At 37.1% G+C, this 18186-nt stretch overlaps 1 protein-coding gene across 1 annotated transcript in view; it reads right to left on the bottom strand.

Moving 5' to 3' along the window:
- Window positions 1-9222: 9222 nt before the first annotated feature.
- Window positions 9223-18186, bottom strand: part of HFM1 (helicase for meiosis 1) — a gene marked incomplete at its 5' end in the record, with an annotated part of 31629 nt that continues 22665 nt past the window's right edge. The window contains 13 exons of the mRNA XM_079314054.1: window positions 9223-9955; window positions 10237-10394; window positions 10758-10863; window positions 11130-11214; window positions 11649-11747; window positions 11852-11955; window positions 12046-12128; window positions 12937-13055; window positions 13471-13566; window positions 13816-13971; window positions 15442-15545; window positions 16242-16399; window positions 17408-17491. Of these exons, the coding sequence (XP_079170180.1) occupies window positions 9889-9955; window positions 10237-10394; window positions 10758-10863; window positions 11130-11214; window positions 11649-11747; window positions 11852-11955; window positions 12046-12128; window positions 12937-13055; window positions 13471-13566; window positions 13816-13971; window positions 15442-15545; window positions 16242-16399; window positions 17408-17491 (1419 nt within the window). The 3' untranslated portion in view covers window positions 9223-9888. The remainder of the gene's footprint in view (window positions 9956-10236; window positions 10395-10757; window positions 10864-11129; window positions 11215-11648; window positions 11748-11851; window positions 11956-12045; window positions 12129-12936; window positions 13056-13470; window positions 13567-13815; window positions 13972-15441; window positions 15546-16241; window positions 16400-17407; window positions 17492-18186) is intronic.

The following is an 18186-nucleotide window of genomic DNA, read 5'->3' as shown; positions in this document are numbered from 1 at the left end:
CACCGCCGGCCTCGGGGGTCCCGTTTGCAGGGCCAAGCCCAGCAAGGTCGCAGGGCCAAGGCAAGTCTTGTCACTTCTCCCTTCCCCCACCCGCATGCACGGGGACCTTGCACACAGGGAAGGGAGGTCAGCGCAAAAGCTGCTTTGGGCACGCACTTTCCTATTCATGAGAAAATAAGTTCCGAGACAAAAACTATCCCCTAACCTATTTCTGCATTAAAGCAAAGGCTTTTCTCTTTCCTTCCTTTCGCACAGGAAGGTGACGGGCTGGCCGGGGCGGGCAGACATGCGCTGGGCTCGGGGCGGAGGAGCTGCACGCCGAGGCGAGGCACGCAGCAAATGGTGCCCGGCTCGGCCGCCCCCTCTCAGCCCAGAGTGACAAACGAGGAGTCAGGAGGGAACTGCGGTGCTGGAGTGGGTCACACGACGCCCTGGTCTGGAAAAATCCCGGAAGGATGGTATGTCATCTTCCCTCTGCAGCACATCAGTCTCTTGTTAACCAATTAATTCATTTGGTTACAATACACAGAACGGGCCATCTTACGTAGGCCTCCCTCCATTTAAAATTACAGCTGTTGCGGTGCTACGGTATAGTCGGCAACCTTACTTTTAACTTTCATTTTTGCATAAGTGTACAGTATTTAGGGCTCCCTTTAAGCCCGGAAACGCCTGCGCTGCCACCAGGTCCCTCCGGGTCAAGCACCGTGCAACGCACCATGGGGTACCTGCAGCACAAGCTGTACCCTACCTACCCCGGTCTCACCCTGCGCCTGGTGCCCGCACCGGAGGGAGCGCACGGCGAGTGACGCCGACCAAAGCACCCGGAGGGCGGCACCCCCCGGGCCTTCCCCGCGCACGGCCCGCACGGCAATGGGGCTCGGACCCGCACGGCCATAGGGGCAGTGGGGCTCGGTCCCGCACGGCCATAGGGGCAATGGGGCTCGGTCCCGCACGGCCATAGGGGCAATGGGGCTCGGTCCCGCACGGCCATAGGGGCAATGGGGCTCGGTCCCGCACGGCCATAGGGGCAGTGGGGCTCGGTCCCGCACGGCCATAGGGGCAATGGGGCTCGGTCCCGCACGGCCATAGGGGCAGTGGGGCTCGGTCCCGCACGGCCATAGGGGCAATGGGGCTCGGTCCCGCACGGCCATAGGGGCAGTGGGGCTCGGTCCAGCACGGCCATAGGGGCAGTGGGGCTCGGTTCCGCACGGCCCGCGGGCTGACGCAGAGCCAAGGTCCCCGCGCTGCCCCCAGGCCCGCCCCGCGCTGTTCCCCCGCGGCGCGCACTGAACCAGGGCTCGTTCCACGCACGGTTCTGCGCGGCGCATGGGCGATTCCGCCCTCAGCGCGCCTCAGGCCGGCGGTTGTGAGCGCAGTAACGGAGGAGAAATGTCCGATGTGAGCCCTGTGGGAAAGACATATTAGAACACTTAGTGTGCGGTGCATCCTGGGGGCTGTATTCCTCAATGACCTTTTTAAAGAAATATGGTCTGAAATCTCTTCTTTGGGTCTGTAGGAAGACACAGCTGTTTACAAATGGTAGCCAGTACTTGGAGTTACATTACTCGTTCCACTTGGTGACAAAGAGCTCCTCATTTCCTATTCCATTCACACAAGGAGTGGAAACGTAAATTTATTGCTGCTCTTTCTTTAATTCTTTCACTACAGATACGAAGCCTAGCACAGTTTCAAGGCAATGAGGAATGCTACGAAGCTGGGATGCAATCTTGGACCATCCAAAGCCCTTTCAACCATCTCTATAGTTAACATCTTGGTGAATTATGACTAAGCTCCAAATAAAAAATACTATTTTAAATATGTTAATAGCTGTCAATGACAATTCTAAGCAGAATTTAGGATCTCTCATTAACGTAATGTAGTTCACTTGCCATATACATGAAACAAAGGCTACTTTCCAATTCAAGGGTAAGTGAAATACAACCATGCTTTGCTCTTTGTACACATGGACTTCCTTCTGGCAATAGCAGCATTGCCAAGAGATAACAGACCGGATTCTCAAAAGATAATTCACATAACAACTTGCAGAACAACTGGCCTGGTACAACAGCTGAGTGACACGGGGCAAGAGTGGAGCTCCACAGCACCAACAAGCTTTTCTGACAGAACACAGATTTATACTCAGTGATTATTTTCATTACTGATTAGTTTTCCACATCTTCACAATCACATTCCAGTCATGCTTCCAAAAGTGAGGGAGCAAGCCTGTCCCGCATCTGTTATAACTTACCCACTTGCAGGACTAACACCCAATTATCTCTATAAAGCTAAAACAAACCAACCAGAACCAGGAAGAGGTAAAGTGTAATAATTTTTAGCCCTTTTTCATCCTGTCCACAAGGACTCGAAATTCGCAATTGTGTTTAGGTAGATGTTTTTCTGTTTGATAAACACACACACAGAATCCAGATTTATAAATGCAGGTGCTACTGGGAGGATAAAATTGTTCTTTAAATAATGACAAGTCTGATCTGTTGAAGAGCTAGAATTAATAAAAAAGCTTGAAAATTAATGTTCCCATTGTGTCATTGCAGGGTAAATCTTTCTTTCCAGTCCTCCTTCCAATCTGAAAATTTCTGAAATGGTTCACAGAGGTGCCACAGACACCTGCTCTGGGAAACTTACCTTTCTCCTGTCACCCCCAAAGCTAGCTCTGCTCCACAAGCAAAATCCCAGCTCCTCCACAACACTGCCTACAAGATCACTACAGATCTCAGATCACTACATTTTCCTTCTCTACCCAACTTGGGAGCATGAGATATCTTCACCCCTGAGCACTGCTCAGTTCCTCTTAGAGATGTCTGCACCTTCCAGAACACAGGAGGCAAACAGCTTCCCTCCTTGTAGCTTTCTTCTCACTTGCAAAAGCTGCAGCAACAGAGTATAACAATACTTCTGCAGTGAGCTCCATGTTCACCACCCACACAAGAAGGGAAAGTACAGGAACATCACAAACAACTGAGAAGGGACTTGGGTTTTTCTTTGAGACAAACCTTCTTATTTACAAAGACTGTAGAAAAGTCATATTTTATTGAGCACAGTTGTTTTTTAAAAGCAGGAGATATTTTCTTTGCTCAAAATTCAAACAGGGACTCAAATCTACTAAGCAAAAGCATGCTTTTAGCATTTTATTAAGCAAGTTCCTTCTGGTTCCTTTCTTACTGTCACTTTTCCTCAGTTACTCACTATTCCTGCATGGACATGCAGATACACCTATCTATAAAAACAAAATGCAACAAAGCCTCTACCCAGCTTTGGATCTGCTTAAACTGACAGTAAAGTCAAAGTTACAGTAGGAACTATTTTTAAGTATTCTCAAAAAAATACAATTAAATTAAAAAACTTAAAAAAAAGAAAAATCACAGCAGGTCCTGTAAGTGTTCAGAAAAGAACTTAAAATAACACCTAATTTCTTTTCAGGTTTCCATTTGTCTTGCACTACATCTAAATATTGAAGAATTCTGAATAAAATATTTTTTATTCTTCTACCATGTCTCTAGGCACTGTAAGACAGTCATTCTGCAGCAAAACTTCTGCTGAAGTAGGCTCTGGTGATGGAATGTATTTAGAAATGATGGCCAGATGATGGCACAGTAAACGTCCTTCTTTTGATGGGCTGTACATGTCTATTAGAAATATTCCTTGTTCCATATGCATGTGGAGTATTATACACATACACTCCTCACACAGAACAGCTACCTTCTGGAACATGTCAGCAGAGTATTTACTACCAAGTCCAGAAGGAGTTTGTGATTCTTACCTTGTCTCCATTAATGAGAAAAATGTCACTATACAAAAGCTCTCCCTTTTTTTCCATTTCTTATCAAATCCTTCAAACAGCTGATAACTAGCTTTTATAGATTGGAGAGTCAGATGGAATTCTGAATCTATTATTTTACTAAAACCCCAGGGGTCAACTTATCACCTGAAAACCATTTTACATGGACAATTTGACTTTCATGTGGAGTGTCAGAACATACCCTAGATGGAAATCTAAAATAAATTATATGGAATAGTGCCTTCTTTGTGCTGAAATTTATCGGTCCCACACTACAATAATTTTGAAAATTGTATCCCTTAAGCTACAGTGCTGAGATATTATTAACTGCTTGAACTGAAAGAGCAGGTCTGATCGGCTGCTATAAAATCTATGGACAGAGACTAATTTCTGTTGAACTACATGCTTATCTGAAGCTGTGTTCCACCACTGCAATACGCTGCCCTTCTTTTTACCATCATCCTCAGTATGCACTGTCACTTCAGCAAATCCATTCCAGAAGCTAAGAATGCATCTAAGCTTCTGCTAATGTGGTTGTCTGAGACTATCACACCCAGGAGACAGGGAATGAGAGAGATCCACTTGTACCTCTTACCATCCTAACACAGGTTATTTTCCTCACTGAGCAAGCCTCCAGTCTCTCAAATTCATCTCTGGGATGTATCACAAGAAAAGCATATCTTTTTCATAGTTGGCACTTTCTTTATCATTTCTGCTGCCATGCTTTAGAAATAAAATTATTTTATAATGTACTGATGCTTTGGTCAATGCACCTTTTACATCTGTTAGTTCATTTGTGACCTCAGAGCCTAAAATCTTTATAATTGAGAAGATACTTAAAATGATAAATGATACAGCTGCTGGGTGACTATTCTTTGAGTATAAATTCCCAACTAGACAGAAAAAACCTTTTCTGGGCATAACACATAAGGCACAAGGACAGAGTTCTGGGATAAAAGTAGTGTATTTTTTACACCCAAGAACCTAACAAGTCTGGACTACAACAGCTAAAATATTACACCAAACTCAGGAAAAATAGTAATAAACCATACTACCTTATTTTAATTCAGATAATTTAATAGCCTTTATAAACTAAAGAAATTGCTAAAAAGGAGGCTCTGGTCTGCACATCCAAGTATCTAGATAGCACTACTTTGCTTTTTCTTTATTAGACAGTGTCAAGCTCTCCATGAGGCATTCAAAACTAAAGGCAATTCACTGTGGCAAATCAATCTCTCTAGGCAGCAAACCTACTTCTTCTGGCAATGGCATTCAGCTCACTAAGGCCTTTGCTAGGCAGTAATTTGAAAACCAAGGTGTGGCAGGTCTCTTCCAAACTTTTTAATACCTATCTCTCCAACATCTTTCTTTTATTTTAGGATGGATCTAAGAAGCAGCAGGAGCCCGTCAGTAAGTGAACATTGGTCCTGAATGGTGGCTGGGCTGCTTAAAGAAAAACCATTAAAGACATTGGCAAAGCAAGATATAATGAGAATCTGTGAAAATACAGAGTTTGATGGCAAGGTTCACTGTATTACTTACTACACAGATTAAAGCACACACAAAAAAGGTACTATTTCTGTGTCTAGTTCCATTACATCCTACCATTTATTGAAGGGACTAGGACAAATTAACAACTTTCTTCTGTCTCACCCAAACAACAGGAATTCTCTCACATCACAAATTCACAGTACTGGAGATAAGGAGAAATGCCAAGTTCTGAGCTTTCCACTTGTAATGATGAATATTCTGAATACTTTTAAGTCCTGAAACTGATGATTTAAATGTTTTGGAATCTATTTCTCTAAATTATAGCTTAATTAGATCAAAAGAAGAAATCCATGATTTTCAAAGGAAGCCTGAATCTAGCCTGAATCTAGCTGGAAGTGTGATCAGGTATCAACATGCAGCAGTCTAAAACAAGTTATGCAAGCTGACCTTAATATGTGTGAATATCAGGTTTCCAATATAGAAATATGTATTTCTCAATATACTTTTCTGAGCAGAAATCATGTCATTTATATGCAAATCAGACTATATTCTGCAGCTGATTCTTCTGTGCTGATGCCATGGGAATTATTTGCACTTAATAAAGCCTCATAAATAGGTTTTGCCTCTGAGTGGGTGGGGAACAGCAAATATATCATAGCCATTTACAGTTACAAGAGTCTTTTTATTTTGGAAGTTATACGCATCCTTTAATAGGAAGTTTCACAGTTACAAAAGAAACATTTCTTCCTTTATATAAACAAAATATCCTTACAGCCTTCAAAACAAAATGTTTTGTCTTATTCCCAATGATCAGCTATCTACAATGTAGGAATTGCCATCTAGCCTCAGTTAAAAAGACATGCTAGTTCCATGCAGTATTAGTTAAATACAGGAAGAAATTACTTGGTATTATATCTAGGCACTTTTGTTATATTTGAAAGGACATACACCTTCTTTATGTGAAGTATGTCCACCCAATACCACCTATTGCATTTCTGCAAAACATTTTAACATTTTCATTTACCACCAATTAGATGTGCCCCTCAAGTCCTGGCACATGGCAATATCCATTTAAAAAGCACAAGAAGACAGACTCAGGACCACTAAAAGCACATTCCCCGAAGTGAAAGTGTAGTGTTTCAGTGTGATAGGTGGCACACTAAAGCCAATGGAGAAACAACTCTCCGTAACTGGTATTAACAGTCTAGACTGGGACTCCTGTTAAGGGCAGGACTGCAAGGTAACAGTAGCACATCTTTTTCAGTCACTTCACAATCAGAGAGAAGAGCAACAGTGATCAGCATTGCCTAGAGACAGACCAGCGACAAAAGGGCCCCGAGTGCTTATAGAGTTGCAGTGCTTACCCAAGCCCCTTCCATCTGAAACGCCAGTCCAGAGCACATGGAGACCAGGAGTTACAACACTGGGAGAAAAGTGAAGGCTTAAAGTGATGCAATTTAATGTCACACAGATTTCAAGAACAAATACAGAAGCATGGGTCAGCCAGGTTGGCCTTTATCTCATCCAAAGCCAATAAACACCTGTCCTTTTTCAACCTGATTGTTTTCAGTAAAGCTGAAATTCATCACTGAAAACATTGTGTGTGCCTCAGTTAATTCTCATTAAAGTCTTCCAAAAATTCAACATCTTATTAGCCCTCTGCAGGAAGTGAACTTTACCCTGATTAGTACCTTCTTTTCTATTTCCTTGTTAAGCAAAGGAGCTTGGGAAAAAAAACAGGCATTCATGATCTCATTTCAGAGATATAATTAAAGATTCTGGCAGTATAACAATTGACATGATACAGCTCTTTTGCTCATCTACATAAAATGCAGATGGGGTGACATAAAGAGCTGATGCAAGACACCCTTTCAGAAGAGGTATCACCAGTATGGTCAAAGATGCATTAGAGTGGTATTATTTGTGCTCTGCAAAATGACTGATTTTAACTATTTTGTGTATATTGGTTCTATATAGTGACCTATGTTCATTCTTTATCATAATTCTGACTGCCTTTAAGAACACCAACTTTTATATCTCACATCTCACAACTATTCTGTGAAGGTATATCTAAGTAAAAATACAACCAAATAACAGGAGTCTGATGTTCTTATTTTAACAATTACTGTAATGTTTAACTCATGAAAATCTTCAAATGAATAAAGGCTACATAATTAAAATGTGCTCAAGACATTGCACCACACAATGAAAATTATGTCACAATACATTTGCAGTATTCTGTGTGCCATAAGCTTACCTTATACACAAATATGTCTGGCAACATGTTTAAACATTATACTTATTTTCCCACTGTTCTTCAAGATTATGGGTTTTGAGTGCATACTGCATTTTCTTCAGGCACGATATGGTTGACCTCAGTTTATATTTTGAAATCAATATGTGTGATAGGACAAGGAAGCATACAAGGAAGTTGAAGTTAAATCAAAAGCAGGTATAAGCATGTATTTTATTATGGAATTTTATTATAGAATCACACAAGTAAGATAGTAAAACCTGACTTCTCATCACACTGAATTTTCTTTCATTACAGGAAAGAGTATTTTTATAATGTAAATTTTGTAGAATCATCCCCAGACTAAAGTCTGTGGCATCCTACTGTATCCCCAAAGAATTACTTACACAATCCCACTGATTGAAACTCAAGCCACTCATTTAAAGTTTCAACTCTATGTAAAATTAAAATAAGGATCAGTTTAGACTCTAACAATGTTTTAATGTATTTTTTAAAAAATATTTTTCTGTATTTTGCTCATTGTTAGTAGCTTAGTGAAAATGTCTGATGATATCCTGTTGAATTTAATTAGTCCCTTTTAGCACTTGGTCAGCACCTGAAACAAAGCTCAGCCATCTTTTGCCATTTTATTCACCTTAGGGAAATTAGATCCTTACCTGGATAAAGGAACTCAGTGTCTCATATGCACAACTAAGGCAATATTCAGAGAGCCTGTCGTAAATGACAGCACACCAGCTTCTCCATGTCACTCTCATCACAGGTAATTTGGAGAGTTCCACCAGAGAGTAATTCAGCCCACTTACAATCTGAAATATCTTCTGACAGTGTCTGCCTCTTTCTGGTGACTAGACAGGGAGTCCAGGTGAACTAGGTTTATCACTTAATGGGATTCAATTAAAAAGTGGCAATTACAATGCTCCATAGCTATGTCAACATTGACCTTCTGGGGCATGACTTGGGGTTTTGGTCCCCTGGTCATTTATATGAAGCATCTTTTGAGAAACACCACTGTATCTGCCCAGGAACCATCTGTTTCCCATGGAAATCAGATGGTGATGAGCAGGAGATAAAATCTGCATTCTTAAATCTTACCCTGACACAGAACTGGAATGTGTACGTGACTAGGACTGCTGGGCTAAATGTAGCAGTAGTATAGTAATTCTGAGTTACATCCATTTGGAAGATTAATTTAAAAAAAAATCTGACTGAAAGAGATCTGACATACTAATAGCTTCGAGATGTAATAAAGTATTTGAGGTGCAGAAAAGGAAGTTAAACTTCAGCCTGCTGGCATTTGCACAGTCAAAAACATTGAGGGGTGAGTATTGAGGCTTAGATTAGACCATTCTTTCATGCAAAGAAAGAGTTATATAAAGTCAAAAGCATAAGGAAACACTGTAGTCAAGCAAAATGTTATTAGCTTAGAAAATAACAACCTGGTAGTGCAGTAAAACATGGCTGCATTTAGTTTCACCACAAACAATGTTGAAAGAGCAGACAGCTAATGTTCCACAGGTGATTGTAACATTTTAATTATTCACCTTTTGAATAATTAACAGTAAGAATTTATATTCTCTTGTATTTTAGGCAATATCTATTCCACTAACTGCTGAACTTGTAAGGTCCACTATTCAAACACTAAAGCTACAAGAAGACACCCAAATCCAATGCCTGGTGTCTATTTTATGACCTTGGGTATGAAACTGAACAGGCAACAGAGGTTTAGAGTATTTTTACATATATTTAAAAACTGGTTTGCTGAGAATCTGGAAACGTATCTGCTTAAGTAGCACCTTCTGGACATGTTCATAGCACAGTCAAAGGGAATATCTAGAACAATTTACCATTCTATTATTTCTATTTATAAATCTAATTATTTTGCAGACTCTGTACTATGAAAAATTCAACTTTAGAGAAACTGAAAGAAAAACCCAAACAACATTACAAAATTTCCAAGGAAAGTTTTGCATTCACTTAAAGATTACTTGAGAAGCAGGACATATTATTACAAACACAATACTACAAATCCCTTTCTTTCTCTAATGGGTTTTTCTGATATCTATAAAAGCACCCTCAATTTATGAACTATACTCCTTTGACATATTTCAATATTTTTCTTTATAATCCTGAAAACAGCAAGATCAACAAAAAAGCCACTTAAGTACTTTTCAAAACAAAATATTATTTCTTGTTTTCTATAAATTAGCCATCAGTTTTGTTATTATATACTCTGTGCAGCAATCTAGCTATTGATAAATAGGTATACAACAGAAATCAAATTCTCTTAACTGAAGCCTTCACTGTAAACTTTTTTCCCAGCACTTACAATGTATTTTGTCTACATGTTTTACAAAATACCATCAAATATTCCAAGAAAGGGCTTGACATCATTGGATTCATCATCAAGAAGATATCTAAAGAAGATTAAGGAAACAAGCAAATAAATTAGCTATAGCACATCAAAAACCTATGGAATTTGGAACATCCTGTAGAGTCAAGAGAAACCAAGATAAGCAAAGTAATTTAAAGTAATTTTTCTTTTAAGAAAAGTTAATTGTTACTATTATTGTGAAAACTAAACTTTTTAACAATAAATATTAGAAACTAACACATTGCCTAAAGTGCTGTGTTCCATGAAAAACTAAGCACTGGAACACTTTCTGGAAACAGAAAAACATATATATGTTATAATTACCTAGTATCTACTTCTTTTTCCTGTTCTTTTGTGAAAATAAAGAAGTCTTCTTTCCTAGTGATTTTAGAAGAGTCTGAGATTATTTCTGGGATGGAGGAACACTGTAAATGTTTTTGCTCTTGAGAAAGACTTGAATGCATTTTTTCTTGAAAACTCAACTGCAACATAAAAGTTAAAAAGGATATATGGTTAAACCAGCTGAAATTCATAGATTGTTGTAGAATGCAACACTGGTATTACAAGGACCAGGCATGTGATGAATCTAACTATATACTGGAAAGAAAAACTATCAAATTGATTAAATAGTTTCGAGATCATGCTATATAAAGAAAAATTCATATCCTATTTCTTTGCATCAGGAATATCCCACTGAACACAGAATGCATGAAGGTTTGGACAACACAGAGAGGTTCAGAAATTCAGGATGTCCTAATTGATTCATAAGTCAGATATGGCAAATATATTTACACAATAAATACTCTAATAATAGAAAATTCTGTTATCAATATATTTTTACTCACCAAAGTTGTATTTCTATTCTGTACAGATAAATTCACTTTTGATGTGCTACTGACCATAGAAACATCTGAGTTCTGAATATTGGTGTTGTCTTGTACTGTGCATGAACTGAAAATACCAAATTGAATAATTACAGTATCATTACAGAAGGGCAAAATTATTTGCTTTTCAGTTCCGGATTTTCTACTTATTTACCTGCACACTTAAATAAAAACCAAATTAAAATCATTCAACAACTCACACCTTTTAAACATTGAAATTTCACCCACTTTTACAAGTGAACAATCTTATGTATACTTAATTACAGAGCTACATGGGAAATTCAGACAATATTCTAAACTGAATAAAATAGTAGTAAATTATGTAAGCCTTACTGTTTTGAAATGTTATGTGTGGCTTTGCTTGTTGTATACTGGCAGAGAGGTTGACTTTCATCTGGAAGGCAGATATTTCCAAGTTCTGGGAAAGATAAGAGTTTTAAATGAGAGTTGAGAAGCAGCCACAACCGCCTCTCTAAATATTTCACATGATATCATAAATAATACTTTAAAAAATAAGAAAGTGCCTTAACACTTGAAATATTTCTTCTGTGGGTTTTTGGCTGATATACAGATAAGCAGAGATATACAGTCAGTATACATTATGCAACCAAAATTATGCAGTTGCAGGCCATCAAAAAGTTTTAATTGTGATTTTTCAACTCTCCCTTCTCTAATAGATTTGTCAAAATATATGTGACATTCAAGGTAGAATAATAAACCTGTCAGTCGAGTCAATTAACCAAAAATGTCAGGTGGTTCTATTCATTGTATACTGTAATTATTCTCAAATAGACAACAATTCTCAAATAGAACAATTTGTATGTAGGAAAAAGTTTGTTGAAATAAACTTACCTAATTCTCTACTGACAAAATTACTAGCAAATACCAATTTCTCATCATCAATATCATCCCAAATATCATCTCTCAGGTCAAAGTTCACATTCAAAGCATCTGAAAAACAGTAGCTGCTTTTATCTGTGGCAGAAAAATATGAAGCATTAATTTAAGGATCAAAACAGTGAACACTGTAATTTTAAACATTAGCAATAACTTACTACCTTTTCCACAATTCCAGGATTGCAGTTCTTTCTGAGATACTCCTAAGGTATTATCTGTCTGGTCCACTGAAGGTGATAAAGATGACAGTTTATTGCTGGACCTATTTAAAAAAAATATCAGTGACATGTCAGTAAAACATTTGCAGAAAGCTGCAAAATAATTTTATTCACAAAACAACTCTTAGCAGTACCTTGGCAAGGCTGGCAATAAAGATTTAGGTGTAAAAACAAATTTTTTGAGATCCACATTTTCAGCTTGATTTAACATCTGCATCTAAAGAAAGCAAAATATTGTAACGTTTAAGATTGAAACATACTGAGAACTGTTATTTTTTAACAAGCTTAATGACATTATTAATATTGTAAGTTAGTGTAATATTTAAATGTCATAAAACGTCTCTGATGTCTGCTTCTTTAATGTACCCAGTTAAAAAGGTTTGAATTGTGTGCTTCTAGAGGAGGTATCCAAGCACCCTGGCAAAGCCAGACTGATTGACCCTCATCTGTGTTAGCTGAAGGCTAAATAATCCTCTATTGCAAGCAAACAAAACTGTGAGGTGAAAATAAAATCCTCCAATACCTCAAATGTCATTCTTGCTGCAGAAAGATCTAGTTTAACACTACATTCAGAGGAATAAAGTGAAAGCCATGAAATCTTTCAGAAGTTCAAAACTAATAGGGATGGTTTTCTTATAAACAAGTGGATCTACCTGCCAGTCAAAAAAAGGGCTCTTAGGAGCATGAATAATAAATACCACAATTTGTTTCATTCGGGTCATATTTTGCCAAACCAAGTCAAAACGCAGTACCTTCCAACGATACCTCACCAACCACAACCTATCAAATGCCACAAAAGAAAAAAATATAGAAGACATGCACAAAACTGGACCATTGGAAGTGTCCCAAAGAACAGTAGAACCTCTCAAAGATTCCTGGACCTTTGTACTTCTTTGCTTTTTGCACCCTACACAGAAAAGTCAAACTTGAACGTTCAGTGATAAAATTCTCTCTGCAAATAATTCCTACAAATATGTAACAGATTAAAATAAACCTATGAAATTGCTGAGTGCATTCAAATGAACCTTTAGCCGTTTTGCTGGGGGTATAGATGAAACTGAGTTCCTGCTCCTTAAATCAGCAAGGTACAAAGAAAACTCTGTGTCTCCATTCATCTGTGACTTCGGAGGTACTCCAGTTTTACCTGAGAAAATGAAGCAAAATAATCTTTAGATTAGTTAAAAGGAATAAATCCTAATTATTTTCAAATTACCTCAAAAAACTTTGCCACTAAGCTTAGCATCTTCTGTTAAAAGATTCTAAAAGATTTAACATGCTAACTACAAGATCTAACACAGTATTTATATAAAAGTGTAGTAATCTTGTTTTTTAAAAAAATCATATTCTAAGTAGAAAAAGTATTATTGATCATTGTAGTGCCTATAAAAATTCTATTGCCAAAGCTATTTGTAACTGCTTTTATGACTGCATCTTAACAACTCAGGCCCCATTCTCTTGCTTGTATTGCTTCTATTAAATGTAGCCGTTGGTATGATGGGAGCTGTTCTAAATTGTATTTGTCTAGAAGTATCAGAAGTAGTAGATTTATTGAGACTCACAGCAGTCATGCCCACACACATCTTTATTTTTACAGCGGTGGTTGCATTCTCTGTTTCCATATTTCTTGTAATCAAACTCCTGTTTAGATCTGCCTCCTAGATAAATATAGTACAGAAATTCAAACAGTAATATTGGATACCAAACACCCATGACTTTTCTTGCTTTCAAGATCATCAAAGAATTGCAGTGCAGTACTTGACAAGTTGAAGCAGCAGAGTTGTATTTTTATTACCTTTGAGAAAGAAACAGCAGGGATAAATAAAGATCTAGTTCCCTAGTGGAACGAAAATCCAATTTTTCTGTTGACTTTGGAATTAGCCAGATACTGTGATCTGACCATTTACCTGTATCTACTTTTGCTGCTGGCAGGCTTTGGGCTGAGCCAGAACATATATCAAGTGTAGATTTAGCTTTCAATTTTTGATTTGTAACCACCTTACGTCCCTCTGGTTTTAGTGGTAAGTAGAAGGCTGTATATGCTCGCTGTATATCAAGGCCAACTTGGGAAAAAAAAGACAAAAATATTAAAACTTCTTTAAACTGTTTCTATACTACTGAATATCTTCAGTTTTCTAAAGTGTTTAAGCAAGTACATGTTACTCAAAGATCATGGAAATTTTTAAAAATAATTTGCCCTTAAAGCATACTCTTGCATGACCAGATTCTTTAGGATTGAGATTAAAAGTCCCAAACATTTTTTAGAATTAAAGACATAGTTACTAGAAGAAAAACAAAATTAGTTCCTTTAACCAAATGTTCTTCTATTAAAACTACACTTATCTATGGCTTTGCACTGCTGATAAATTTTTAACTTTACACTCTACTTCAGCCCCTGTTCAGGTGTATCAGCAGCTCTGTACTGGCAAAGGCATAAAATGAGTATGTTAATAATGCTTCTCATGTTGAATTCACAAGAGACGGAGAGACACCCTTTGTAAAGATTGTAATTTTGTCTTTTATTGGGGAAATAAAATTTGCTGAAAAACTAGACAGGCTTTTAAAAAATGTGAGATTTTCTTCCAGTCTGAAATAGGAACAGACTTCAAAGTAGGGACTAGGAAGACCTGATTTTAGTCTAATTTCACTGTTACCAGATGCAGAAAAATTAACTGTTGTGCTGAGTTTTACTGAACTCAATACAACATGTAGTTAAAAGGATAATTTTATTTTCTGTGTGGTTAGAAAAGACTCCTTTTTCCAGAGCCACAGACCTAGCTATAGAAATATAGATTATTCCAGGCTGGATCGTCAATGTCAGTATTTATGGCAGAAACATCAACTACACTTCAGTTAGTCTAGCACACAGCAATCTTCTTTACTGGTGGGGCATGATGACAGAATTTAATAGAGCCAGTCTATTTTTAAATTGTTTTTCAAAGTTTTGTGTTTCAAGGTTTTAAGGGTCTCTCCTTATTTGCTTCTATAGTTCCAAATGTATGGAGATTGACACTGAGGGGGCCTTTGCTGAAATCTGCACACAGTAAGGCAAAACATTTTCAGCTGTAGGAATTTCATGTTACCCAAGTGGAGATGAATCCATATCCAACACCTCTTTACAACAATGCAAAACCTAACCATTCACAAAGAGCTCTGCTCAGCATAAATAACCTGTCAGGCTGATAGGTTATCCCTACTGAAAGTTAACTCACTTGAAGGAGAAGGACAAAAGAGAATCCCAATTTGTATCAACAGAGCAAAATATTATTTCCTAGAAACAGTTTTGATGCTTCCCAGTTCCTTATGTAGTAATAAATTAAATAAATAGATAAGTAATTGTGAGAGGTAGTATGCAAAACACATGTAAACACATAAAACACAAAAACACATGTAAACACATGTAAACACATGTAAAGAGGTTTGTTTCCAGACAAGCTCACTTCATTATACTTTGACTTAATACAAAGTGTCCTAGTAATTTGTTCCAAAATCTTATGCATATTATTTTTAATTCAAAGAATACCCTGACCTACCATAATCAGAACTAATTAAATTTATACGAATGTCTTCTGATTTAAGTGCTCTTTTAACTTCAATTTTCTTCATCCAATTTCCAGTTTTCAGCAGCACAGAATCCCTGTAATGCATCAGCAAAGCTGTTAGACATGGACAATGAAAACACAACTGCATGCTATGGTATCTGTAAGTGAATGAGCCTGTATTTGGTCCTAGTTCTTTATTTTTGCTTGATAATTGGCCTAAGAATAGCTTTCCAATAATGTGTGATTTATGGCCATAAGAGGGCCAGGATCCTCCAGATCAGTTTCAGTGCCAGATTTCAGCCAGAATTCTCATGAAGGTCAAGCAGTTGAAAAAGATTTTATCTTTTCCCATTTGCTCCAAGCATCTTTTAGCCAACTGGAGAATTTCATTCCATCTCTGACAAAAAACCCGAATTTTTTAAAAATATAATTAAAGAAATAGAGCTAACAGGAGTTAAGTAACAACTGGTTTATCTATCTTTTTAATAGGTATTTTACTTGTTTCATATTTATGGGAAAATTATTATGACTTTTCCATAATATGACATTGATGTTGAATAGATATTTACACGTGCTGTCTGCACTGACAAGCACACTGGCATGTTTTGGGGGTTTCTGAATCTTGTGTAGCATTTTAAATGACAACAGTGACTAGAAAATGCTGTAGGATAAAGAAAAATTTTGTACTATTAGACATCAGGAGGAAGTATTAAAAAACTGCAAGTCACAAAACAGATGAAAAGCCAACACCATAAAACTATGTGAGGCAAAAAAAGCCTGATCATACATACATAATTTTCTGATTAAAAATGACTTGGTTGTCATCATCTCCTATGACCAACGTAACATAGTGGAAGTCTGGTGCTGTTCTCTTTGTCTGTAGCTGCTCATAGTTTGTTAATTTGACGGTTACTAAGATTTCAGCCAATGTGTCACTGTATTTGGGAAGCTAGGGAAAATGATACAGAAGACAAAATTGCTAAAACATGCAAAGTAAAATACATGCCCTTCCATCAATGTCTATCTGCTGATAAAAGCACAAAAGCTCAACTCAAGCAATTTGAATTTGTGGTATAATTTTTATTTGTTGTTCTGAGACAGTGATTTTCAGTACCAACTTGGCCATAGCTGAATACTCTAAGTTTGATTCAGTACTGAGAATCACAGACAAATGCAAAGAGAAATATGCAAGAGTAACACTTGTTATATAGCAGTTCTATTTTGGCATCCCAACATTCCCCTATAAGATAGTTACAAATATTTAATATTTGTTCAGAGAATTGAGCTACTCATCTGGTATTATAACAAATGAAAAGTAAACAAGAACTGATTGTTATACCAATAGTATTTCACACATCTATTGAGTTTTTAACTTCAAATGTGTCTTCATTTTTACCAACCTTAAGATTACTTTTCAAATTTTGCATTTTAGAAAGCCAGAGTATCTTTGTGATCCATATAAAGACAAAATGCATATCCGAATGTCAAAGCTCTTGATTACACATAGAATTCTACCCTTCCTTTGAAAGGGCATCAGCTAGGTTATCATAATAATTTACTGTTTCTCTATATTCCTAAGTGTGTTGTAAAAAATAAACATGAGCTAATACCATTTCAGTAAGCTTTATTTGGGTGTTTTGCTGTCTCTAGGGTTTGTTTAAATTCAAGACAGAAGAGGCCTCTCAGACTCACATATAATGCTAGAATGTGAATATACTGGTTTACATCTGTAACATAAAATGCTATCAACAAGAGAGGCCAATATATTATGGGGAATGTCTGTTCCAAGGCTCTCCTTTGAGATTTAGGATTTTCATTCTACCTACTAAGCTGGAAGGAGGTCACAGTATGGTGTGATCTTCTATCTGTGAAGACTCAAAATTTCTTTAAGTCAGCATTTGCTTTTTTATTTAATAATACCAGCATAAACACATAAAAAAAATATAAAAGAATGTACCTGTTCAATTTCAAGTTCATATTTTGGAAGGTGCAAAACAGACTCTTTTATTTGGTTTCCAAAAGGAGGATGTCTGTTTAAAATCTGCAAAGATGTAAATCCAAGGAATCAAAATCATGAGTAGTTATGTTAGCAATAAAAGCCCCTTTCACTCTTGGTTCTCTACCATCAGTGATGCCCAGAACAGCAACATTACCAAGAGAAAATTCCAAGACTTTTTCATGTTGCTACTGCTTCTATTCAGTTAACAACCAATCAACTGCTAATGACTACTCAGGTTTTATACGAGATATTCTATGTTCTATGTTGCACAAGCTGTAACTAAAACAGAACAAATTACAAGAAAAAATGGAAAAGGAGCCAGAAATGAGAAATCAAATTTTCAAAGTCAAAACAGAAAAGTCCAAGTAAGATTTAGAAGTCTGTTATATCTTCCAGAACACTGGAATAGCAGTTTCTGCAGAAAAGAAGCCAAGAGCAAAAGACCCAGTCCTAGGGTAACATTTACCTTTCCTAAAAAAAATAAGTGCTTTATAGATAATTTAGATTTATATTCTACTTTTATTTCAAACTTGCAATAATGGAAATTTGGATTTTCAGAATTCACATACACTAGGAGAAACCGTAAATACATATTCCCTTTTATATTTTTCCAACACTGCTAATACAGAAGTGCATATTGTCCTTTGTTTCAAACTATGTGAATGATGAAATTCTACATATTTAAGCATCTGCTTTCCACAGCCAGACAAATCAGTAAAATCATTATTCACATTAAA

Source organism: Erithacus rubecula (genome assembly GCF_903797595.1).
Source record: "Erithacus rubecula genome assembly, chromosome: 10".
NCBI lineage: Eukaryota > Metazoa > Chordata > Aves > Passeriformes > Muscicapidae > Erithacus > Erithacus rubecula.
Note: the sequence above shows the minus strand (reverse complement) of the source record. Positions and strands in the feature narration are given on the sequence as shown.